Source organism: Gymnoscopelus braueri (assembly GCF_963280865.1).
Source record: "Gymnoscopelus braueri genome assembly, chromosome: 3".
NCBI classification, from domain to species: Eukaryota; Metazoa; Chordata; class Actinopteri; order Myctophiformes; family Myctophidae; genus Gymnoscopelus; species Gymnoscopelus braueri.
In genome coordinates, this window is record NC_137612.1 from 16,268,983 (window position 1) to 16,295,242 (window position 26,260).

Below are 26,260 nucleotides of genomic sequence, written 5' to 3' on the forward strand. Positions count from 1 at the left end.
TCTAGGAAAACAAGACCGAAAAGACGTTGTTGAGCTTGTAGATCTGCTATTTTTCAAAAACTCTTGCAATAAAAATGTAGAATATTTGTAATATGTTTGAAACATTCTTACACCACAAATGCTCACTGGCACAAAACCATTTTCATGAAAATATTTGAGAACCACTGGTTTAAATAATAATTATAAATATAGATAATTGTAACAAATTGGAGTCAAGCCTAAATAAGCAAGTACACTTTAGAAACAAGCCCAAAAAACCCGCTGCAACTACCAATTTTTACAAGCAACTTTACAGAAAATGAAGCCCAAAGTCGCTTATAATAAGTCGACATGGCAACAATGCAAAGAAGTCGTCCTGCTCAGTACCGCACACGCTGCAACCACAGCGACCACTACAGGCGAGGGGTGTATTCAGCACTCGTATAGTTGTTAATTCCCAGTGGGACAGTAAGTATATTTTCTGAGTATCAGTACTTTAATTGAGTATTTGTATTTTGGGATACATCGGACTTTCTCTCCACTACATTTACAAGGCAAATATTGTACTTTTGACTCCACTGCATTTCTAGGAAGGCCTACATAATGAATTAACCACTTAAGCCCTATTTCAAATAATAGTGAAAATAGTCGATCTAGTCGGTGCGACAAGTTGTGAGCGTGTAGATCTGCTATTTGTACTATTATTTATGTTTAAAAACATCTGGGAAATCTTTGAATTTTGGGGGGAAATTTCTCAATTTTAATAAAGCAATGCATTGATATTAAAAAGAAAACATACTCTGTAATTTGCACCTATGAATACTTAAGTAGCCTACTTTTAAAAGCATGTACTTTTGAATACTTGAGTATTTTTAAAGGAAGTACTCCAGTCCAAGAGAAACTTTCACTTGCAGTTGAGTAATATTTGACCAGGAGGTTGAGTACTTTGTCCACCACTGGTTATTCCAACCAACCGTTGTAATTTCAAGGACCCCCGCCAGTTTGATTGATCCCCATTTGATATGATTTTTATCTCTGGGACCCATCTATACCATAAATTCATCTGTGTTCATTTAACTGAGACAAATGGAACCAAATGGACCTGTAAGGGTCCATACATGGCACGCTGAGATATGGTTGAGAACGAGTGTGTGGGGTACAGGATCCATTCCTTTGTAACAGAACTAGGGAGGGGCACGTCGAAAACTCTGCAGACATGCTCTGCCCGTTCAAAAATCTAATCTAACCTTTTGTCATGACACACAGGGTGATTGACAATGATTTGATTAGTGGGTTTATTTTAAAACTCTCTTTCAACATCATTGGCTCAATGGCTCACAATTCACAATTATAAATACTGTGCATCATGAAAATGTATCTGTGAAAAGGCTCACTGGCAGGCTCACTGGCAGTACGGTTGCTTTGGCTAGTGTCAGAATGTTCTTTTTTTATAATTCTATTTTTCATTATCTCTCTACCCTTACCTGTCCCAATCTCGTGTTTCACGCTTACTGCTGTTGTTGCTATGACACTACAGGCTTCAAAAAGGTCTGTCTGTCAGTCTAGTTTAGAGCACAATAGCACACAAAATTCTAAATATCATGTACACGATAGAAAGGAAATCTTTATTAAATGATGATTACATTTGTCCTCTGATACAACATGCACCTCACGGCATGGAAAACCTTACTGAAGTCAATCAAATACATTTATTAAAGTTCCACTCAAGTTGGCAATTGGAGAAAAAATAAAGATTTGTGTGAGATTTAACGAATAAAACAAAAACAAGTAACCCCCTAATGGAGAACTACATAATAGTCCTAACAGACTCAAAACTCACTAACATTTTGACATCAGACAGAATTCAAACTTGGCAAGTAATGATGAAAAAAGAAGTAGTCTAATTTTTCTTTCATCATCTTGAAAAGGGACTTGTTTCGGTAGATGCGCTGGACCAGGATGTCATCCTCTGCGTACACAACCAGATCACACCACTCAGTGCCTGTCACCATCATCTCCCCCTGCATCTGAAAGTAGTGGGCATGAGTCTTCTTCAACTCCAAGATGCCATACTGGAAGTCCAGGAACTTGCATTCCACAAAACTTCGTACTTTGGGGCATTTGATATACACAAGGCCATATTTTGGGGTCTCGGTGGGGTCGTAGATCATCCCATCTGGGATCGCCGCCAGCCACGGAGCGTTTGGGTGGACAACCAAGCCACTGGGAGACCAGTTGACAAACATTTGTCTGCAGTATTCCCGGAGAGCTTCAGGCCTGAGTTCCTCATCTCTCTTGAACTCTGAAGACTCGCGAGTTCCTTTCTGTATCTTAGAAGCCAACTGTTTTGCATGACTTATTCCCCCTTTCAAATGGCAGATGTCCATGAAACGGCTAGTCAAACGAAACTTCCGCAGCTCATCCACTGTCCCCGTCAGTCCCCGAGTGGAAAGCTCCAAATTGTGTGCCCCATCCCAGGTGGTTTCCAGGGACTTCATGTGCTCTTGGCTCTTGTCACTGAGGACAGGGAGGGACAATGCTGGCCTCAGTTTGTGCGAAGCCAATGGAAGAGATGGCGGAGAGGGGCAATCATCATGAGGAGTGTAATCTCTCTCTGATGGCAGAGGATGATGGTAGGATAGAGGGCAGCCTCTAGGGACTTTTCCAAAAGCACTGTCCACTAATGGCACATCATCCTTCAAACCCATTGTGGTTATAAGAGGTTTCTTGTCATCAGGGATGTCCTTGAAGGCTTCAACAAGCCTTGAAAAAAAGGTCTTGTCGTGAATCACTAAACTTTCAGAAGGTTTCATTGTGGTCCTGTAGGAAAGCAACACATATTTTCAAATTTCTAATTATATAGCTAGCCACCATTACATGTCAAATGTTGTTTTTCCAGTCATACCTTGGAAGCTGTAGGATGGTTTTCTGCACAGGTTTCCTTGCTTTTTTCTTTGTTCTTTGCTCCAACTTTCCACCCTATGAAGAAAAAACATTTTGAATACTTTAACAACATGTGAAGCACAGGCTGACTGTATAAATAAAACCTCCCATTGTACAGATCACTGGCCACTTTATAAGGTACACTTGTCCAACTGCTCTAAGCCTGTCACGATACGTACCGAAAATGAATGGAAATTTACGTTCGATACATAGTGTATCGAAATTATAAGCCGATTCTAGCGCTATTTCATTGTGTTTCTCCCGCACATGCGCACATCCAAGGGAAGCCTGAGGCACTGTGCATTCCGCTCAGGCGTGCTTCCGTCCGATGTATGAGAAATTAAGGCAAGAGAAGTGTTCCTGAAGGGCAGAATTGATTGCCTTAACTAGAACGATGTGCTCCTCTTCAGAGCCCAGATCTCTGCCAATCTCCGCCAGGCCGGGTTGTCTACCCAGGGCCTGCATGGTCAAGACGATCTGCTGCAGTTCAAACCAATCATCAGAATGGGGAAAACAGGTGATTTAACTGACTTGAATGTGGTTGGTAATGCCGAACGGGCTGGTCTAAGCATTTCAGAAACTGCTGATCTATGGGATTTTCACACACAACCATCTCTATGTTTTATAGAGGATGCATCAGATTAGGCAACGTATTTCCAATCTTCTATTGTGCAATTTTGGTAAGCCTGTGTGAACTGTAGCCTCAGTTTCCTGTTCTTAGCTGACAGAGTGGCAGCCAGTGTGGTCTTCTGCTGCTGCAGTCCATCTGTCTCAAGGTATAACGTGTTGTGCATTCAGAGATGCTCTTCTGCATTCCTTGGATGTAACGAGTAGTTATTTGAGTTACTGTTGCGTTTCTGACAGCTTGAACCAGTCAGGCCATTATCCTCTGACCTCTGGCCATCAACAAGGCATTTTCACCCATAGAACTGTAAACCCTAGAGCTGGTTGTCTGTGAAAATACCAGTAGATTAGCAGTTTCTGAAATACTCAGACAAACCTGTTTGGCATCACCAGCCATGCTAGATTCAAAGTCAGTATCATGATGCTCAGTTTGAACTGCAGAGGAACGTCTTGACGCGCACCGTTTGTACATCTCAAACCTTGGTCTCTGCATGTTGATTTCCATACCATGAAAATGTAATTAAATGAAAATAAAAAAAACTATTGTATTGACACTAATGTCAAGTATTCCGTAAGTCATAAATAGGCTAAATCAACAGCCAAGATTCAACAGAACTTGAACTTAAATTAACTTAGCAAATATATCAAACTAACAAGATTATACTACAAACGTACCTTTCTCTTCAAGCTCTGTCCACATTCCTTACACTGCGAACATTTCTTTCTTGTTTGGTTTTCATTTGCTGTGGGGGGCTGTGGGTGATCAACAGTGTTTTCGGCGAAGTCACTATCATCATCACACGCCATGCCAACATCTGAGACTGTGGATATGGACCCATCATCTTTACACTCCACCTTTAGAACATCACCATCCTCCACCTTTGGTGGATGTATGAGGGAGGTTGTGGCAGCTTCATCCTCAACTTTCGGTATGACGGAGGGTGTGGCAGAGTCATCCTCAACCTTCGGTAGCTGTATGATGAAGGTTGCAGCAGTGTCACCTTCAACCTTTAGTATGATAGGGGTCGTGGCGTCTCGATCATGGCTGATCTCATGCGTCTCTGGTTCCTCTTTTACATGTAGGTGCCAAATCTCTGGTTGCACCTGACCCACACTGGCACGCTCCTCAAGGGTGGGTGTGGTTGATGCCGTCGAACCTTGGTCTATTGTTAAACACAGAAGTATTAGACAGAAGTCAGAGTCCGGATTTAGGCTTCTATTTAGTTAGGCTTTGCCTCACAATGTTATCATCATAATGTAATTATGATTAATATAGCTGATGCTGTTCCTTCACAGGTCTTTAAAATGTATATTATTATTTATTGTCAACTATCACTAATCTAGTGAATGATGGGAGGTTGAGAGAGATGGAGCCTTATTTGACCCACAATCCGACAAACTGATCAACGTGTCCAGCTTTTTATTCAACATTAAATGTAACACATTACACTATAGCTGAATATTGGACGTTGAAGTGAAATTAAATAAAACATAATTTTGACATTTCAATATTGATCTGTGACCATTAGTCTCTCTCAAAACTAAAGAGACAAGACAGTAACAACACCCTCACTCCTTTTCAATAGGGTAATATGATGTGCCTGTTGTGCCATGTCTGACAGCTGAGCTGGTTAGCTAATACAGTGGTTCTCAAAGTGGGGTCCGGGGATCCCCAGATAAATTATGGATAGTTAAGAACCAAATAGACCATTATGGGTCTGTAACTGTGTGTACAAATGGAACCAAATGGACCTGTAAGTACATTTTCAGAGTTAAATGAGCACTGGTTTTACAGTGTAGATTTGACATGAAAAAGGTTGAGAGCCAGTGAGCTACTGATCTCGAGATCCACATGGGAACAGCATGGCTCTGGATCTCACACTTTTATGTCGCCAGCCGTGACGTCAGTAGACTATGACGTGTTGACTCCAAATGTGAGTTTCAGCCCCCCCTTGACTTCCTTCTATACTTCTATCCACTATCAAATTAAAGTAAAATGTATACATTTGTAGCGGAAGTATGTATGTGCCATATATATGCATATAAGTGGGTTACTTTGGCATGTATAGGGAGATTGGAGACAGTGTGTCTGTCTGTGCGGGACACACACACAGACACACTCCAATCCTACTGGAGTAACGTGAACCGTCTCTAGCGAACCGACGGTATAGTGATCCCCCCATCGAATGTTGCTGCGCATTAAGTAGGGTACTTACGGTAGGAGTTGCTCCGTGCGGGGGAAAGGTCCTGAAAGATACATAACGTATCTTATTAAATCTTCTTTTTTATCAACACAACGCAGCTGTTAGTTTACCTAATACTTGACCTTATCTATAATAACAACAAAACAACAATAATAATAATAATAATAATAATGTTAATAATAATAATAATTATTATTAGGCTATCATTTATATTATCAACTCAGTGACATCATTTGGATTGTATAGTCCTCATGTTTGACCTGTTTGATTATATATATATATATATATATATATATATATATATAATATTATATATAACACAACGCAGCTGTTTACATAATACTTGACCTTATCTATAATAACAACACAACAACAACAATAATAATGATAATGATAATGATAATGATAATAATAATAATTATTATTAGGCTATAATTTATATTATCAACTCAGTGACATCATTTGGATTGTATAGTCCTCATGTTTGACCTGTTTGATTATATATATATATATATATATATATATATATATATATATATATATATATATATATATATATATATAATTATATCTATAATGTATTATATATATATATAATTATATATAATATATATATATATATATATATATATATATATATATATATATATTACATATATATTATATATACAATATTATATATAATATATTACTATTATTGTCTGTCTGTCTGTCTGTCTGTCTGTGTGTGTGTGTGTGTGTGTGTGTGTGTGTGTGTGTGTGTGGTGAATCCCAAAGCTATTTGATGTCATCTCTCTAAAAGTTTTGTACTGCACTGTACTTGAACAATAAAATGGCTTGTCTTTGATCTGGATATAATCTGATGTGTTTCATTGCTTTATGTTGGGGCTGATTTTGATATGTTTAACAGATGAAGTATCATATTTCACAAATATATAAACTAGAACCAGGAGACCTGGTACTGCCAGACCCCTAGTGGTTGAAATCTGAATGGCCGGGCTTCGCATGACCGGTGTCCCTTCTATGTCCCTTCTATGACGAAAGAGGGACAGACTTTTTTGGCTGGGGCCGGGGGACAAAGTCACATATCATCTATGGAGAAAACAGATACAAAGCCTCATGTAAGCCCGACCCCTTGGGTCTGGCAAAAATGCACTGTACCTAGTGGTGGAATCTCCACATTCACCTATATTACTAACTATTACTATTACTACCAAATGGACCCTTACAGTTCTGAAACTCTAGGAGATTGGGGTCAATGATAATGAATTTGTTTTGTATTGCACTTCCAAAACAAAGTTGCAAAGTGCTTTACAGAGAAGGGTTACAAACAACAGACAACAAAGCAAAGCAAAAAACAGTTTGTCAATCAAATAACAGCATTTGGTTTAGAACAATCACAGGTAGAACGGTTAAGAAAAACAGGTTGTGTTATCGATGGTAACAAATGGTTTGTCCTTGTAATTAAAACGAGTGAGAATAAATTAAATGTATTATTAGTTATTATTATTATTATCCTTATTATTTCTTTAAATGCAAATTAAATGAACGCTTGAGGGTCCATTTGGTTCCATTTGTACACTCTCTGAGTAACACAGCGGTAAATGATCCAATTTTTGGAACATTTCTCTGCGGAAATTTGGAGAAACATCACTTCAAAGTCAATTATACGTCTTATAACCTTGGACTTTAACCAAACAACTTTTAATAGGTGCCAAAACTAATGCAATGTGAATCACTTAATAATGTCCCAACTGTACCTTTGATACCATTTCTGGAACATTTATCTACGGAAATTTGGAGAAACATCACTTCAAAGTCAATTACACATGTCTTATAACCTTGGACTTTAACCAAACAACTTCCTTAATAGGTGCCAAAACTAATGCAATGGGAAACACTTAACAATGTCCCCACTGTACCTCTGATACCATTTCTGGAACATTTCTCTGCGGAAATTTGGAGGAATATCACTTCAAAGTCAATTATACATGTCTTATAACCTCAAACTTTAACCACACAACTTCCTTAATAGGTGCCAAAACTAATGCAATGGGAATCACTTAAAAATGTCCCCACTGTACCTCTGATACAATTTTTGGAACATTTCTCTGCGGAAATTTGGCGAAATATCACTTCAAAGTCAATTATACATGTCTTATAACCTTGGACTTTAACCAAACAACTTCCTTAATAGGTGCCAAAACTAATGCAATGGGAATCACTTAACAATGTCCCCACTGTACCTTTGATATCATTTCTGCAACATTTCTCTACGGAAATCTGGAGAAACATCACTTCAAAGTCAATTATACATGTCTTATAACCTTGGACTTTAACCAAACAACTTCCTTAATAGGTGCCAAAACTAATGCAATGGGAAACACTTAATAATGTCCCAACTGTACCTTTGATACCATTTCTGGAACATTTATCTACGGAAATTTGGAGAAACATCACTTCAAAGTCAATTACACATGTCTTATAACCTTGGACTTTAACCAAACAACTTCCTTAATAGGTGCCAAAACTAATGCAATGGGAAACACTTAACAATGTCCCCACTGTACCTCTGATACCATTTCTGGAACATTTCTCTGCGGAAATTTGGAGGAATATCACTTCAAAGTCAATTATACATGTCTTATAACCTCAAACTTTAACCACACAACTTCCTTAATAGGTGCCAAAACTAATGCAATGGGAATCACTTAAAAATGTCCCCACTGTACCTCTGATACAATTTTTGGAACATTTCTCTGCGGAAATTTGGCGAAATATCACTTCAAAGTCAATTATACATGTCTTATAACCTTGGACTTTAACCAAACAACTTCCTTAATAGGTGCCAAAACTAATGCAATGGGAATCACTTAACAATGTCCCCACTGTACCTTTGATATCATTTCTGCAACATTTCTCTACGGAAATCTGGAGAAACATCACTTCAAAGTCAATTATACATGTCTTATAACCTTGGACTTTAACCAAACAACTTCCTTAATAGGTGCCAAAACTAATGCAATGGGAAACACTTAACAATGTCCCCACTGTACCTCTGATACCATTTCTGGAACATTTTTCTGCGGAAATTTGGAGAAATATCACTTCAAAGTCAATTATACATGTCTTATAACCTCAAACTTTAACCACACAACTTCCTTAATAGGTGCCAAAAATAATGCAATGGGAATCACTTAACAATGTCCCCACTGTACCTCTGATACCATTTTTGGAACATTTCTCTGCGGAAATTTGGCGAAATATCACTTCAAAGTCAATTATACATGTCTTATAACCTTGGACTATAACCAAAAAACTTCCTTAATAGGTGCCAAAACTAATGCAATGGGAATCACTTAATAATGTCCCCACTGTACCTCTGATACCATTTTTGGAACATTTCTCTGCGGAAATTTGGAGAAATATCATTTCAAAGTCAATTATACATGTCTTAGAACCTTGGACTTTAACCAAACAACTTCCTTAATAGGTGCCAAAACTAATGCAATGGGAAACACTTAACAATGTCCCCACTGTACCTCTGATACCATTTTTGGAACATTTCTCTGCGGAAATTTGGAGAAATATCACTTAAAAGTCAATTATACATGTCTTATAACCTTGGACTTTAACCAAACCACTTCCTTAATAGGTGCCAAAACTAATGCAATGGGAATCACTTAACAATGTCCCCACTGTACCTCTGATACCATTTCTGGAACATTTCTCTGCGGAAATTTGGCGAAATATCACTTCAAAGTCAATTATACATGTCTTATAACCTTTGACTTTAACCAAACAACTTCCTTAATAGGTGCCAAAACTAATGCAATGGGAAACACTTAACAATGTCCCCACTGTACCTCTGATACCATTTTTGGAACATTTCTCTGCGGAAATTTGGAGAAATATCACTTAAAATCAATTATACATGTCCTATAACCTTGGACTTTAACCAAACCACTTCCTTAATAGGTGCCAAAACTAATGCAATGGGAATCACTTAACAATGTCCCCATTGTACCTCTGATACCATTTTTGGAACATTTCTCTGCGGAAATTTGGAGAAATATCACTTAAAAGTCAATTATACATGTCCTATAACCTTGGACTTTAACCAAACAACTTCCTTAATAGGTGCCAAAACTAATGCAATGGGAATCACTCAATAATATCCCCACTGTGCCTCTGATACCATTTTTGGAACATTTCTCTGCGGAAATGGGGAGAAATATCACTTCAAAGTCAACTAGAAAAAGTGCTCCTCGGAGCACAGGTCTCCGCCAGGTCAGGTAGGTTATTTTGGCCTCCTGGTGGCGCTATAATAGGTCAATGTTAAAAGGGTGGCATTTGGGGGGCACGGTGGCACAGTCGGTAGTGCTGTCGCCTCACAGCTAGAAGGTCCTGGGTTCGATTCCCGCAGGGGACGCTGTGGGCGCTGGGGGTGTGTTCTCTCCTCCGCGTCATCAGTGCCCATACCCTAGGTGGGGTTGGCGAAAGGGCCTTTCTGTGTGGAGTTTGTATGTTCTCCCCATGTCTCCTAGGGTAGGTACCCTCACAAAAACATGCAGTAATCCTGGTCACTATACTGCCTCCCCCTGGCCAGCCGGGACGCCTGATGGAGGGGAAGGGAACTGGTTGGAATAACGTGTTCCTTCCACGCGCTACGTCCAACCAAGGAAACTCTCCCCTGTCAGGTGACAAGAAGGTCAGTTGGCTCTCATGCATTGAAGGAGGCATGAGCTCGGCCCTGGCCTCCCTAGGTTGGCAGAGGGAAGGTAGTGCCCAGGATTACATAGACAATTGGCACTGGGTGTAAAAAAAATAGGGTTACATAATCGTGGGATTAAAATTAAAAAAAAAAAAAAAAAAAAAGGGTGGCATTTGTTCCTCAACGTAGTGCAAATGTGCATTCAAAGTTTCACCGCAATCGGACGCTGCGTTCATGATTCGCGGCATTTTGTTCAAAACGGGCCACTCCTGCAAATATTACATGTCAATGTTAGCCAATCAGGATGGAATATGAAAATCAAACAGATTTGTTTTGATCAAATGACTATAGAGATCATGTGTACCGATTTGTGTGAAATTTTGATCAAATCTGAATGCTTAATATAAAAAAATGTGTTTTACATAAGTCTGCCTCCTGGTGGCGCTATAAAAGGCAAATGTGAAAAATGCAGGGGAAAGGTTTTTCCTTGGCCTCTAGAGAGTGTGCATACAAAGTTTTACACTGATCGGTACAGTTATAGGTAAAAACACGAATCGGTCTGTTACAGCGCCACCATGAGGCTGATTTGAACATTTTCAAATGGCATTTCTTCCTCTGCCTAATGGGAATGAGTGTGCAAAATTTCACGGAAATTGCATGCTGTGTTCATGATTTGAGGCATTTTGTTCGAAACGGAGTACTCCTGCAAACTTTTAAAGGCAATTTTTGCCAATCAGGATGGAATATGAAAAATCAGAAATTAGCCGTCTCTTTTAATGACTATAGAGATACTGTGTACCGATTTGTGGGATTTTGGGCCAAAATCTGTAGGAGTACTGTCCAAAAATGTGTTTTGCACAAATCAGCCTCCTGGTATAGCGCTATAAAAGGCCTATGTGAAAAATTTGGAGCAGAGGTTCTGCTCTGGCATCCAGGGAGTGTGTGTGCACAGTTTTGCTGTGATCAAGCCACCGGTGCCAGAGATTAGCTGTCCACAAAATGACAGAATGACGGACGGACGGACGGACACACACACACACACGGACGGACGGACAGACAGGGGGTAAAACATACTCTCTCGCCATGCCTTTCGGCCTGGCGGAGACAATTAAGGACCAAAAGCATTCAAAACAGCATAATAGGGTTACCATTGAACCAACAGACTATTATAGGTTATTTTATTCATAAAATGGCTAAAACATATGACACTATATTATTGTAATGCTGTTATATCATGTATCATGCACATATTTTATATTAAATGTAAATGTACACAATTGAAATGAGAATTGGCAAAGATGAAAAGAGAAAACGGCACTGTGTGTGTGTGTGTGTGTGTGTGTGTGTGTGTGTGTGTGTGTGTGTGTGTGTGTGTGTGTGTGTGTGTGTGTGTGTGTGTGTGTGTGTGTGTGTATGTGTGTGAGACTGACAGAAAGAGAGCAAGATAGGGAGCAAGACAAACAACACAATGGCTTCTAGCAAAACAAATGTAAATGTGACTGTTAATTAGTGAGAAATATAATGGGCAAAAGTTTAATGGCATTTGTGCTGCAACCTATGGGTATAAGTGATTACTCTGCATTGTATTGACATTGCACAATTTATTAATGAAATGTGCCATAAATCAACCACAGTGTGCATGTGTGTTAAACATGATGCATAATAGTCAACTAATGCAAAGAGTGAAACTCTGAAATAACCCCAACAAAAATGGAATAAGAAAAATCTGACAATATACCTGTTGATAACATGACTACAGGAATAATATAAACCAAAAGATGTAAATAGCAAAACGTGTGTTTTGGCCTATCAACATAGAAAAAGGAAATTGTCAGAGTTGGCTCATGATCCACTGAATGGAAGGGTCTGTAGAAGACACATGATAATGTGAATTCACGTGCTAAGGATGGTCTTCCAGGCAAGATATTCAGGACTTCAAAACATGAATCAAGCTTTTATAACACCAGCATAAGGCTGAGTTGAAAGATGTCAGGTGGCATGTTTTCATCAAGCAAGTAGGAGTGTGTGTGCAAACTTTCACAGCAGCCAAACGCAGCTTGCATGGTTTGAAACAACTTTTGTGTAAAAGTATTATAAAAACAATAAAAGCAATTGTTTTGCAAAAAAATGCCTCCTGGTGGCGCTATAACAGGCCAATGTGAAAAGGGGGGCATTTCTTCATCGGCCTAGTGGGCCTAGTGCGGTCATGATTTGAGGCATTTTGTTCAAAACGGACCAATCCTGCAAACTTTGGAAGCCAATGTTAGCCAATTAGGATGGAATATGAAATATCGGACAGATCCGTCAGGATCACATGACTATAAAGACACTGTGTACTGATTTGCTTTTTTGTTTTTTGGATAGAATCTGAAGGAGTAATATGCAAACATGTGTTTTCCAAAAGTCGGCCTCCTGGTGGCGCTATAAAAAGCAGATGTGAAAAATGCAGGGCAGTTGTTTTTACTTGGCCTCTTGGGAGTGTCCGTACAAAGTTTCACACAGATCGGTGCAGTTATAGGTAAAAACGTCAATTGGCCTGTTATAGCGCCACCATGAGGCTGATTGGAAAGTTTTGAAGTGGCATTTCTTCCAGGGGCAAGTGGGAATCTACGTGGAAAATGTCACAGAAATCGCATGCTTCGTTCATGATTTTAGGCATTGTGTTAAAAATGAAGCAATCCTGCACATTTTGGGAGGCAATCTTAGCCAATCAGGATGGAATCTGCTAAATCAGACAGATCCGTGTTGATCACATGACTATAGAGATACTGTGTACCGATTTGCGTGTTTTTTGGAGAAAATCTGTAGGAGTAATATCCAATAATGTGTTTTGCAAAAGTCGGCCTCATGGTGGCGCTATAAAAAGCAGATGTGAAAAATGCAGGGCATATGTTTTTCCTTGGCCTCTGGGGAGTTTGCGTGCAAAGTTTCACGCAGATCGGTGCAGTTATAGGGAAAAACGTGAATCGGCCTATTATAGCGCCACCATGAGGTTGTTAGGAAAGTTTTCAAGTGGCATTTCTTCCTGGGCCAAGTGGGAATCTACGTGGAAAATGTCACGGAAATAGCATGCTTCGTTTGAGGTCATGGAGGTTGGGTAAATCTACTTTACATTTTGACCGGGGGGGTACCACTGGCCGGCCACTGTGGTGGGGGGGGCGGCACTGTTACTGTAGAGTCGTATAGTTCTTTAAAAATATATCTTCATAAAAAAGGTGAGCACATAGTAATCTGACGCACGACGCACTTTGTATCAGTTTTAGAGTCTTTACTGAACATTAAAGCAAAAAAATATAAGGCATACAACAAGCGGTTCTTGTAGTGGTGTAGTGGTAGTGGTAAAAACAAGTAAGACACGCGAACGCTGGAAGCGAACGCAGCTCGAAAATATTGTGTATTTACGGAGTTGTAATCCGTGTTATTTCACCGTGATGGGGAGAGAACATTGACATTGTGTGTGTGCGTGTGTGCGTGTGTGTGTGTGTGTGTGTGTGTGTGTGTGTGTGAGCCTGGTGAGGAAGTGGCTGTGTTTAAATACCCACTCAACTCGCGACATCATCTTCCAGCCCCGCGGGGAAGGTGGACTGGGTGTCCCGAATATCGAGTGGATCTACACTGCCACCAGAAAATTGGACATCAGAACCCCGGGGTTCGGTGTGCGTTCCGACTGGATGGACCTAAATGACTTGTGCCAGCGCTCTGGACTACAGCTGAAGTGGGCGGCGCGTGACGGCTCCGCTGTTGCGCTCAACAACATCACAGACCCGCTCATCAATGCGCGCGCGACCTACGCGTTGGACGACGGCACGCAACAGGAGCTGTCCGTCAAAACTGCGAGGGCCTCAATATTGACAATGAAGAGATCTCAGAGTGCCCAGCATTGGACTAGTTTAAGCCTGCAAGGAAAACTGGCTCATCTACCCTCTGCAAATCACTCTCTGTCACACTCCATCCTCTCAAGCACCACCATTGGAGAGGACATTCTCATATTTACCATCAAGGCCCGCCTACAAGTTCTGCCTACAAAATACAACTTGGCAACCTGGTATCCATCCCAACATGAACCACACTGCATTCACCATCCACATCCTACCCCAAGCAATAAAGAGACAATGGCCCACATCCTCAATGGCTGCAGCTTTTACAAAGGACTGTATATTGCCAGGCACGACCGGCTGGTGGATCTAATTTCCAGAGACATCAGAGAAGTACAGGACATAACATCTAAAATGTATTTGCACAGCACTGCTCACACAGACTGGTTTGAACATAATTCCACTGATGATAATATTTTCTGCAATATTCCAAATGCTCCAGATATTATTTTCATTAATGAATCAAGTAAATCAGTTGTCATCTTTGAAATAGGCTGTTCTTTTGATCTGTATATGGACATTTGCTTCACATCCAAACTCATGAAATATCAGCCTTTGGTAGAGTGTATCAAGTCACTTGGATATAACTGCCAGTTCATTGTGCTTGTGTTTGGAAGTCTGGGGCATGTCTACAGACTCGCGCTACGTGGACTGCAACTTGGAGGACTGCAGAAGGTCGCTGCAAAAAGACTGGCCAAGTACTGCTCAGTCTCTGCAGTGATCGGCAGCCTCTCTATCTGGAAGAGGCGGTGCTTTGTCTATCCTTGAGTGGACTAACATTTTTTTATATATATTGTTGCCTGGTGTTAAATTATAATCACTGCTCTGCATGCATATTATCCCACTGTGTTTTAAATATATTGCATACAGTGTCTGGCCATGCCTTCATTTGAAACCCTCTTCAAAAAATGTTTGGATCTTGTATGCTACTGTATTTATGTAGATCCAAATAAAAGTATTCAAATGTGTGTGTGTGTGTGTGTGTGTGTGTGTGTGTGTGTGTGTGTGTGTGTGTGTGTGTGTGTGTGTGTGTGTGTGTGTGTGTGTGTGTGTGTGTGTGTGTGTGTGTTTTGCAGGCTGTTGTGCATTTTAATCAGAGCATTGTCTACATTCCTGCACTCTGGCGCACTCTGGCGGCTGCACACAGGCAGTGCATGCACACAGAGAGACACACACACAGACAGACAGAGACACACACACCCTAGCCATGGTTCACATGACGCTTGTATAAAAGCGTCATGGTGCCGAGTCCCCCTGGTCTAAAGTTGTGTTTGATTTTTTCACATTGCCATCTGTCATATAAACATAAACGTTCAGATTTCAAATATAAAGTGCTTACCACCGAGCCACGGATGTTACAAGGCGACGCGAACCGCGATAAGTACTCGTATCTCCTGTATTGTTCAATAAAAAGCATTTTAATCCCATCGCCGGCCATTTTCTCTTTTCTTTTTGTAATGTATCAGAGTGCAATACACCTCCCAACCATTAGTGTCGCATGGCTGGAAGCATCTGAGAACATTTGGAGAAAATGGCCGGCGATCGGACTAAAATGCTTTATATTGAACAATACGGGAGATACGGGGACTTATCGCGTTTTGCGTCGCATGTTCCAGAAATGGTATCAGAGGTACCATGGGGACATTGTTAAGTGTTTCCCATTGCATTAGTTTTGGCACCTATTAAGGAAGTTGTTTGGTTAAAGTTCAAGGTTATAAGACATGTATAATTGACTTTGAAGTGATATTTCTCCCTATATCCGCAGAGAAATGTTCCAAAAATGGTATCAGAGGTACAGTGGGGACATTGTTAAGTGATTCCCATTGCATTAGTTTTGACACCTATTAAGGAAGATGTTTGGTTAAAGTTCAAGGTTATAAGACATGTATAATTGACTTTGAAGTGATATTTCTCCCCATTTCCGCAGAGAAATGTTCCAAAAATGGTATCAGAGGTACGGTGGGGACATTGTTAAGTGATTCCCATTGCAATAGTTTTGGCACCTATTAAGGAAGTTGTTTGGTTAAAGTGCAAGGTTATAAGACATGTATAATTGACTTTGAAGTGATATTTCTTCACATTTCCGCAGAGAAATGTTCCAAAAATGGTATCAGAGGTACGGTAAGGACATTGTTAAGTGATTCCCATTGCAATAGTTTTGGCACCTATTAAGGAAGTTGTTTGGTTAAAGTCCAAGGTTATAAGACATGTATAATTGACTTTGAAGTGATATTTCTCCCTATTTCCGCAGAGAAATGTTCCAAAAATGGTATCAGAGGTACAGTGGGGACATTGTTAAGTGATTCCCATTGCATTAGTTTTGACACCTATGAAGGAAGATGTTTGGTTAAAGTTCAAGGTTATAAGACATGTATAATTGACTTTGAAGTGATATTTCTCCCCATTTCCGCAGAGAAATGTTCCAAAAATTGTATCAGAGGTACAGTGGGGACATTGTTAAGTGATTCCCATTGCAATAGTTTTGGCACCTATTAAGGAAGTTGTTTGGTTAAAGTCCAAGGTTATAAGACATGTATAATTGACTTTGAAGTGATATTTCGCCAAATTTCCGCAGAGAAAAGTTCCAAAAATGGTATCAGAGGTACATTGGGGACATTATTAAGTGATTCCCATTGCATTAGTATTGGCACTTATTAACTCATTCCCTGCCTAGAACGACTAAAACGACTTTTGTCCTTTAAGCCCCCTCTGCCAAGAACGACTAAAACGACTTTTAATTTTTTCAAAAAAAAAAAAAATCTTTTTTTTTTTTTTTTTTTTTTTTCTTATTTATTTATTTATTTTTTAACCCAAAGACCAAGGAGATATGATTTGTTGAAGATCTAGACTCCCATCCACTTCATTGTTAACTTAAAACTTAAACATTTTGTATCTCGGCTCCTGAGTACTTTTTTTTTTTAATTAAAAATCTCTGGCAGTGGGCAAACGCAAAAAAATAAAGTTCTGGCAGTGAATGAGTTAAGAAAGTTGTTTGGTTAAAGTCCAAGGTTATAAGACATGTATAATTGACTTTGAAGTGATATTTCTCCACATTTCCGCAGATAAATGTTCAAAAAATTGTATCAGAGGTACAGTGGGGACATTGTTAAGTGATTCCCATTGCATTAGTTTTGGCACCTATTAAGGAAGTTGTTTGGTTAAAGTCCAAGGTTCTAAGACATGTATAATTGACTTTGAAGTGATATTTCGCCAAATTTCCGCAGAGAAATGTTCCAAAAATGGTATCAGAGGTACGGTAAGGACATTGTTAAGTGATTCCCATTGCAATAGTTTTGGCACCTATTAAGGAAGTTGTTTGGTTAAAGTCCAAGGTTATAAGACATGTATAATTGACTTTGAAGTGATATTTCTCCCTATTTCCGCAGAGAAATGTTCCAAAAATGGTATCAGAGGTACAGTGGGGACATTGTTAAGTGATTCCCATTGCATTAGTTTTGACACCTATGAAGGAAGATGTTTGGTTAAAGTTCAAGGTTATAAGACATGTATAATTGACTTTGAAGTGATATTTCTCCCCATTTCCGCAGAGAAATGTTCCAAAAATGGTATCAGAGGTACAGTGGGGACATTGTTAAGTGATTCCCATTGCAATAGTTTTGGCACCTATTAAGGAAGTTGTTTGGTTAAAGTCCAAGGTTATAAGACATGTATAATTGACTTTGAAGTGATATTTCGCCAAATTTCCGCAGAGAAAAGTTCCAAAAATGGTATCAGAGGTACATTGGGGACATTATTAAGTGATTCCCATTGCATTAGTATTGGCACTTATTAAGAAAGTTGTTTGGTTAAAGTCCAAGGTTATAAGACATGTATAATTGACTTTGAAGTGATATTTCTCCACATTTCCGCAGATAAATGTTCAAAAAATTGTATCAGAGGTACAGTGGGGACATTGTTAAGTGATTCCCATTGCATTAGTTTTGGCACCTATTAAGGAAGTTGTTTGGTTAAAGTCCAAGGTTCTAAGACATGTATAATTGACTTTGAAGTGATATTTCGCCAAATTTCCGCAGAGAAATGTTCCAAAAATGGTATCAGAGGTACGGTAAGGACATTGTTAAGTGATTCCCATTGCAATAGTTTTGGCACCTATTAAGGAAGTTGTTTGGTTAAAGTCCAAGGTTATAAGACATGTATAATTGACTTTGAAGTGATATTTCTCCCTATTTCCGCAGAGAAATGTTCCAAAAATGGTATCAGAGGTACAGTGGGGACATTGTTAAGTGATTCCCATTGCATTAGTTTTGACACCTATGAAGGAAGATGTTTGGTTAAAGTTCAAGGTTATAAGACATGTATAATTGACTTTGAAGTGATATTTCTCCCCATTTCCGCAGAGAAATGTTCCAAAAATGGTATCAGAGGTACAGTGGGGACATTGTTAAGTGATTCCCATTGCAATAGTTTTGGCACCTATTAAGGAAGTTGTTTGGTTAAAGTCCAAGGTTATAAGACATGTATAATTGACTTTGAAGTGATATTTCGCCAAATTTCCGCAGAGAAAAGTTCCAAAAATGGTATCAGAGGTACATTGGGGACATTATTAAGTGATTCCCATTGCATTAGTATTGGCACTTATTAAGAAAGTTGTTTGGTTAAAGTCCAAGGTTATAAGACATGTATAATTGACTTTGAAGTGATATTTCTCCACATTTCCGCAGATAAATGTTCAAAAAATTGTATCAGAGGTACAGTGGGGACATTGTTAAGTGATTCCCATTGCATTAGTTTTGGCACCTATTAAGGAAGTTGTTTGGTTAAAGTCCAAGGTTATAAGACATGTATAATTGACTTTGAAGTGATATTTCGCCAAATTTCGCTGAGAAAAGTTCCAAAAATGGTATCAGAGGTACAGTGGGGACATTGTTAAGTGATTCCCATTGCATTAGTTTTGGCACCTATTAAGAAAGTTGTTTGGTTAAAGTCCAAGGTTATAAGACATGTATAATTGACTTTGAAGTGATATTCCGCCAAATTTCCGCAGAGAAATGTTCCAAAAATGGTATCAGAGGTACAGTGGGGACATTGTTAAGTGATTCCCATTGCATTGGTTTTGGCACCTATTAAGGAAGTTGTTTGGTTAAAGTCCAAGGTTATAAGACATGTATAATTGACTTTGAAGTGATATTTCTCCCCATTTCCGCAGAGAAATGTTCCAAAAATGGTATCAGAGGTACAGTGGGGACATTGTTAAGTGATTACCATTGCATTAGTTTTGGCACCTAGTATTGAAGTTGTTTTGTTGAAATTCTAGGTTATAAGACATATATATGTGACTTTGACGTGATATTTCTCCACAATTCCGCAGAGAAATGTTCCAGAAATGGTATCAGGGGTACAGGGGGACATTGTTAAGTGATTCCCATTGCATTAGTTTTGGCACCTAGTATTGAAGTTGTTTGGTTGAAATTCTAGGTTATAAGACATGTATATGTGACTTTGACGTGATATTTCTCCACAATTCCGCAGAGAAATGTTCCAGAAATGGTATCAGGGGTACAGGGGGACATTGTTAAGTGATTCCCATTGCATTAGTTTTGGCACCTAGTATTGAAGTTGTTTGGTTGAAATTCTAGGTTATAAGACATGTGTATGTGACTTTAATGTGATATTTCTCTACAATTCTGCAGAGAAATGTTCCAAAAATGGTATCAGGGGTACAGTGGGGACATTGTTAAGTGATTACCATTGCATTAGTTTTGGCACCTAGTATTGAAGTTGTTTGGTTGAAATTCTAGGTTATAAGACATGTGTATGTGACTTTAATGTGATATTTCTCCACAATTCCGCAGAGAAAACTTCCAAAAATGGTATCAGGGGTACAGTGGGGACATTGTTAAGGGATTACCATTGCATTAGTTTTGGCACCTAGTATTGAAGTTGTTTGTTTGAAATTCTAGGTTATAAGACATGTATAATGACTTTGAAGTGATATTTCTCCACAATTCCGCAGAGAAATGTTCCAGAAATGGTATCAGGGGTACAGGGGGACATTGTTAAGTGATTCCCATTGCATTCGTTTTGGCACCTATTACTGAAGTTGTTTGGTTGAAATTCTAGGTTATAAGACATGTATAATGACTTTGAAGTGATATTTCTCCACAATTCCGCAGAGAAAAGTTCCAAAAATGGTATCGGGGGTGTTTGGTGAAAAGTACATTTTCATAATTATATTTCAATTATAGTAATAACTTTTGATCATACAGGTCATTGGCTCGGAACGGTCCAGGGACCACCAGTGGTCCAAATTAACCCTTTCCGGTGTGTTACTCAGACAGTTTACAAATGGAACCAAATGGACCCTCAAGCCTTCATTTAGTTTCCATTTAATGAAATGATAAGGATAATAATAATAATAACTAGAAAAAGTGCTCCTCGGAGCACAAGTCTCCGCCAGGTCAGGTAGGTCATTATGGCCTCCTGGTGGCGCTATAATAGGCCAATGTGAAAAGGGTGCCAAACCGTGCCATTTCTTCTTAGGCCTTGCACGGCAATTGGACACTGCATTCATGATTTGAGGCATTTTGTTCCAAAAATGTGGTTTGCTAAATTAGACCAGCTGGTGGCGCTATAACAGGCCAATGTGAAAAGGGTGGCATTTCTTCCTCGGCCTAGTGGGAATGTGTCTGCAAAATTTCACAGAAATCTTACACGATGATTTGAGGAATTTTGTTCAAAACGGACCTATCCTGCAAACTTTAGAAGCCAATGTTAGCCAAGTAGGATAGAATATGAAATATCGGACACATCCATTTTGATCACATGACTATAGAGATACTGTGTACCGATTTGCTTGATTTTTGAACAGAATCTGAAGGAGTAAGAGCAAAAAAAATGTTTTACAAAACTCAGCCTCCTGGTGGCGCTCTAAAAGGCATATGTGAAAAATGCAGGGCAAAGGTTTTTCCTTGGTTTCTAAGGATTGTGCATGCAAAGTTGCACGCAGATCGGTGCAGTTATAGCTAAAAACGTGAATCGGCCTGTTATAGCGCCACCATGAGGCTGATTTGAAAGTTTTCAAGTGACATTTCTTCCTGAGCCAAGTGGGAATGTACGTGAAAAATTGCACGGAAAGTGCATGCTGTGTTCATGATTTAAGGCATTTTGTTCAAAATGAACCAATCATGCACATTTTGGATCTTAGCCAATCAGGATGGAATATGGAAAATCGGACAGATCCGTGTTGATCACATGGCTATAGAGATACTGTGTACCGATTTGCGTGTTTTTCGGAGAAAATCTGTAGGAGTAATATCAATATCAATATGCAAAAGTCGGCCTCATGGTGGCGCTATGACAGGCTGATCTGAAAAATGTGGGGCAGAGGTTCTGCTGTGGCATCCAGGGAGTGTGTGTGCGCAGTTTCACAGCGACCGGGCCAACGGTGGCGGAGATTAGCTGGTAACAGACAGAAGGACGGACGGACGGACGGACGGACAGGGGGTAAAACATACTCTCTCGCCATGCCTTTCGGCCTGGCGGAGACAATAAAATGTAATAATGCATTTCATTTATTTTCACTTGTTTTTTATTACAAGGACAACCCATTTGTTACCATCGATAACACAAAGTGTTTTTCTTAACCGTTCTACCTGTGATTGTTCTCTTTTTGGATTTTACTATTATTATTATTACCTATCAAGTATTAGGTAAACAGCTGCGTTGTGTTGATAAAACAGAAGATTGAATGAGATACGTTATGTATCTTTCAGGACCTTTCCCCCGCACGGAGCAGCTCCTACCGTAAGTACCCTACTTATTGCGCAGCAACATTCGATGGGGGGATCACGATACCAAGGTTTCGCTAGAGACGGTTCACGTTACTTCAGTCCAATACTGTAGGAATTTTCCTTGAGGAGAATGAGAACTCCTGAGTTCTGACCAGTGTTGCCAAGTTTTGAGAGAGAAACAAGAAACCAGGTCTATGAAAACAAGCCCAAAAGAAGCGAGCCCTTCGCCCTTTAAACATACATATTGGTTATTTGAAAATAGCATATCTAAAAGTAGTGCAGATCTGCCATTTTCCAAAAAATCTTAAACAATTTGACATTTTAACAACACAAATCTTGTATGGGGTCCCTAGCTGGCACAAAATATTTTTAGATGGGGGGGTCCGTGGCCAAATACAAATTAATTTGGGGGTCCTTGACATGTATATGTTTGAGAACCACTGATTTAAACAACATTTAGGAAACAAGCCCAAACAAGCAACTACACTTTAGAAACAAACCCAAAAATCCGCAACCACCAAATTTATAAGCAACTTTACAGAAAAGAAGCCCTAACTGGCTTATAATAAGCAGACATGGCAACAGTGGTAGCCTGCCTCTTGCAGAACCACACCGTGATTAGCAACAACCGTCGTACCACGGAGGTTTAGGGTTAGTTTTTACGGTACAGGTGCAAACCATAAAGTTATAATCTATGGTACAAACCTATGCGACACAGTCTGATCTCGGGGTTCAACACAGCGTTCAGCGTATCCTTCAAACGTGTGTTTTCTTTGCAGTACTCTTCGACAATGTGTTCAAATTGTGCAAACAGCTCTATTGAAGTCGCTGTCATTCGTTCTGTAAAAAGGCTCTTAAACGTTTGAAGTTTGGTGCTCTGCATTTTGAATGACTTTACAGGATTCTTCTCTTCCTGCGTAAAGCGCGCGGCCTGTGGAATGAAACCTGCGTAAACATCACGTGGGTAAACTTCCTCTTCTTCATGTGTTTCCGGCAGACTGGATGCTTTGCGGCACATTGCTGCCTCCCACAGGTGTGGAGTATCAACGCGTTTTGTACTCTATATTATAGAAATTAGAAGAGTCCCAACTCACAAAACGCGTTAATATTCTGTGACTAACAAAAGATAAAGGAAATCCATCTTTCATCGCCCCCCCCCCGCCCACTTTGCCCTATCGCCAGTAGTTGCCGGCTCTCATAGACATATAATGCACTTCCGGAAAATACTATCCAAGTTGCCCGCTGTTGGTATGTACCGTTATGGTAGCGTGGCCGAGCGGTCTAAGGCGCTGGATTAAGGCTCCAGTCTCTCCGGAGGCGCGGGTTCGAATCCCGCCGCTGCCAGAATAGTTATTTTTCTACCAAAAGGAGTGTAAAACCCTACTCACTTTCAAAACTGCCCTAAAGATACACCTTCAGGAGAAAATGGCCCCTGTCTAAGTCTTAACCTACCCCAACCCCCCCCCCTCCCCATTTTTTTTCTTCTCTTGTACATATTTTTCACTCTTCATACCAGTAACCTGTAAGCTGATTGTATGACGTTCTGTATAGTAGTGTGTATATCTGTCTGTCTCTTATATGTCATCATGATTTGTGTGCATGGGGATCTCATCTTAAACAAGCTCAGTGCTTAATGAGTCTTCCAGTTTAGTAGACCTTGTATTGTGAATTTGTACTTCCATGTACTGTTGTTCTCATGTCTTACTAAATAAGGTACATCAATCAATAAATCAAAACTCTATTTCTGAGTCACAAAACGTGTTACAAATATTATTTGTAGGCCTGTAGCGGCGATGAACTCAAGCACTGCTTTCACTTATCCTCCTTCGAAACCGCCATAAAAGAGCACCTGTCTGCAATTTGTACCTAGTCCTAGAAACGTCTAGGCTTAAAGGAGAATTTTGGAAGTTTTTTTTTTAACCTTTTCTATGATGTTATTATGATATCTTAGGATGAATGGTACAGTAGACAATTTTCATAACTCCATCCTGGGTCCGCCACAGCTTAAAACGTGTGCGGATAGGCCTAGGGATAGAAGCTATTAAAATATGCGATCTAGCGCAAGGCCTATCCGCGCACGTTTTAAGCTGTGGTGGACCCGGGATGGAGTTATGAACATTTTCTACTGTACCATTCATCCTAGATATCATTACATCATAGAAAAGGTAAGAAAAACTTAGTCCAAAATTCTCCTTTAACACCAGAAATGACCCCCCCACCCCCCAACTGTTTACTGTACATATACGTTTATTGCTACTATAGTGTTGATGATGTCTAGTATATTATTGTGTCTTGATTAATTGAATACACAGGACCACAATGGAAACAAACCCTTAGGGCTGTATGTCATGTGTTATCCTTTTAGCGTCATGATCTAATCGTATACCACTATACTATTTGCAAACTGTTAATAAAGTATTCAATCAATCACTGTCCTTGGCTGGTTTACAGTGGGATTCAGGAGGCCCTTGGGTGTTACAATACTTCTGTAGGCTCACTTGACACTACTGCATAGTGCATACATGCATCCTCTTTCTTTCTTCCGTGTACCAGCTGCACTCCAGGACATCACAGTTTGTTCTTTCTTACATGTGTCACAGAGTCCATCTGGAGGTTTCCCCATTTTCGCCTAGTCCCATGCCAGTCCGCAGACAGTGCCTCAGTCAAGTCAAGTCAGAGTCACTGCGTGCCTCGCTCGGCCCCAGGAAGCACTGCCCTTTCCTGACACTGCTCTGAATGTTAAAGTAGTGCTTTCCCTTCTTTTCCCTTTCCCACTGCTCCTGTCACCCTGCTGTTATCCTTTTGCACTCATATGCACCTATGGATGGTCACGTTCCCTTCCACCACCGCATGAGCCTTCTCAATTCTATACAGCATTGGTTCTCAAAGTGGGGTCCGGGGACCCCCAGGGGTACTTGAGGGTGTTCCAGGGGGTACCCAGAAAAAATTGTAAATATAGCATCAGAATAATTATGACCTTTTATACTTTGGCTATTCAAAAATAGCAGATATACAAGCTCATTGCGCTGCACCGAGTGCCGCGCTACGAGCTTGTACGAGCTTGTACGATCTGCTATTTTTGAAAAATCTTGCAAATTTGTGCAAATCTTTGAATATATATTTTTTAAGCGAACATTTTTAACTAAAATCTTTGCTTCTGGGGGGTCTCTGGAACAAAATATTTTTAGATGGGGGTCCGCGGCCAAATACATATCATTTTGGGGGTCCTTGGCATGAAAAAGTTTGAGAACCACTGCTATACAGGTGGACCAACAGCTCCACCACCAGGTCTGACCATGACCAGGCTCCCAGCTTTCCTGCCCTCAGGGTCATCGTAAGCACAGACGGAGAGTCTGAGCATACTGTATAACTACCTGCCCTGGCTTCACCTCCTCCACCCACTGCAGTGCCCATATTATAGCCATCGGCTCTGTTGTGAAGACAGACACCCCCTCAGACAGCCGCTTGCACACTGACACGCCCAACTCTGGTATTGTGTATAGGCAAAACCTGAATTAGGGTCTTGGGCCCCGATCTATCTATATTTGAAGGTGATGTTCCCAGGTGCTTTCCAGCCTATCTGCTACAATGTATGTCACTATAAGAAGGCAGTGTTCGGTACTAGCCATGTCGGTACCACTGGCCAGTGTACTATAGTATCGGGGCCACCCCCACCTCTTCCAGCTTCTCCATCTCCTTATTAATCATCTTAACCCATTATTACCTGGAACGCATCTGTGTCACTTTAGATTTCTTTGGCTATTCAAAAATAGCAGATATACAAGCTCATAGCGCGGCACCGAGTGCCGCGCTATGAGCTTGTAGATCTGCTATTTTTGAAAAATCGTGAAAGTTTTTTTTTAGATTTTTTTCCAAAAACTGTTAGGATTTAGAAAACATTTTTAAGAATGGCCTCAGGTCTTAATCATCTTAAAGATTGCTTTATCCCCTCCCCACTCCCATGCCTCTTGCACCACTGCTTTTTCTGGATTCTCCCCTTGGTGTCCCGGGTGTTTACTAATGTATTGCATAGCCAACTTTGACCTCCGTTTTGACTCTCCAGGGGAGTCTCTCCCAGTCCCATTTTGACTTGCAAAGCTGGAATCGGGGTTGTACGGAGGGCTCCACCACACACTCTTAATGCTTTTGCTTGCACTACATCTAGTTTAT

The 26,260-nt window shown here is 40.1% G+C and overlaps 1 protein-coding gene across 1 annotated transcript; it reads right to left on the reverse strand.

The window, feature by feature from the left end:
* Positions 1–1,590: 1,590 nt before the first annotated feature.
* On the reverse strand, positions 1,591–23,011 carry LOC308082521 (uncharacterized protein). The gene is made up of 4 exons (XM_080424324.1): positions 22,796–23,011; positions 4,222–4,709; positions 2,885–2,958; positions 1,591–2,799 (listed from the first exon to the last, which is right to left on the reverse strand). Exons 1-4 carry the CDS (start codon positions 22,971–22,973, stop codon positions 1,833–1,835), a joined length of 1,707 nt encoding a protein of 568 aa, XP_080280450.1. The 5' UTR covers positions 22,974–23,011; the 3' UTR covers positions 1,591–1,832.
* Positions 23,012–26,260: the final 3,249 nt, after the last annotated feature.

What these genes read in the sequence shown, in the direction of transcription:
- LOC308082521 (XM_080424324.1), bottom strand. Translation starts at nt 22,973, where the DNA reads ATGCAGAGCACCAAACTTCAAACGTTTAAGAGCCTTTTTACAGAACGA. An exon ending in GATCAGACTGTGTCGCATAG is followed by an intron (nt 4,710 to 22,795) that starts GTTTGTACCATA and finishes GTTTAACAATAG; the next exon opens with ACCAAGGTTCGACGGCATCA. An exon ending in GACAGAGCTTGAAGAGAAAG is followed by an intron (nt 2,959 to 4,221) that starts GTACGTTTGTAG and finishes TTTTCTTCATAG; the next exon opens with GGTGGAAAGTTGGAGCAAAG.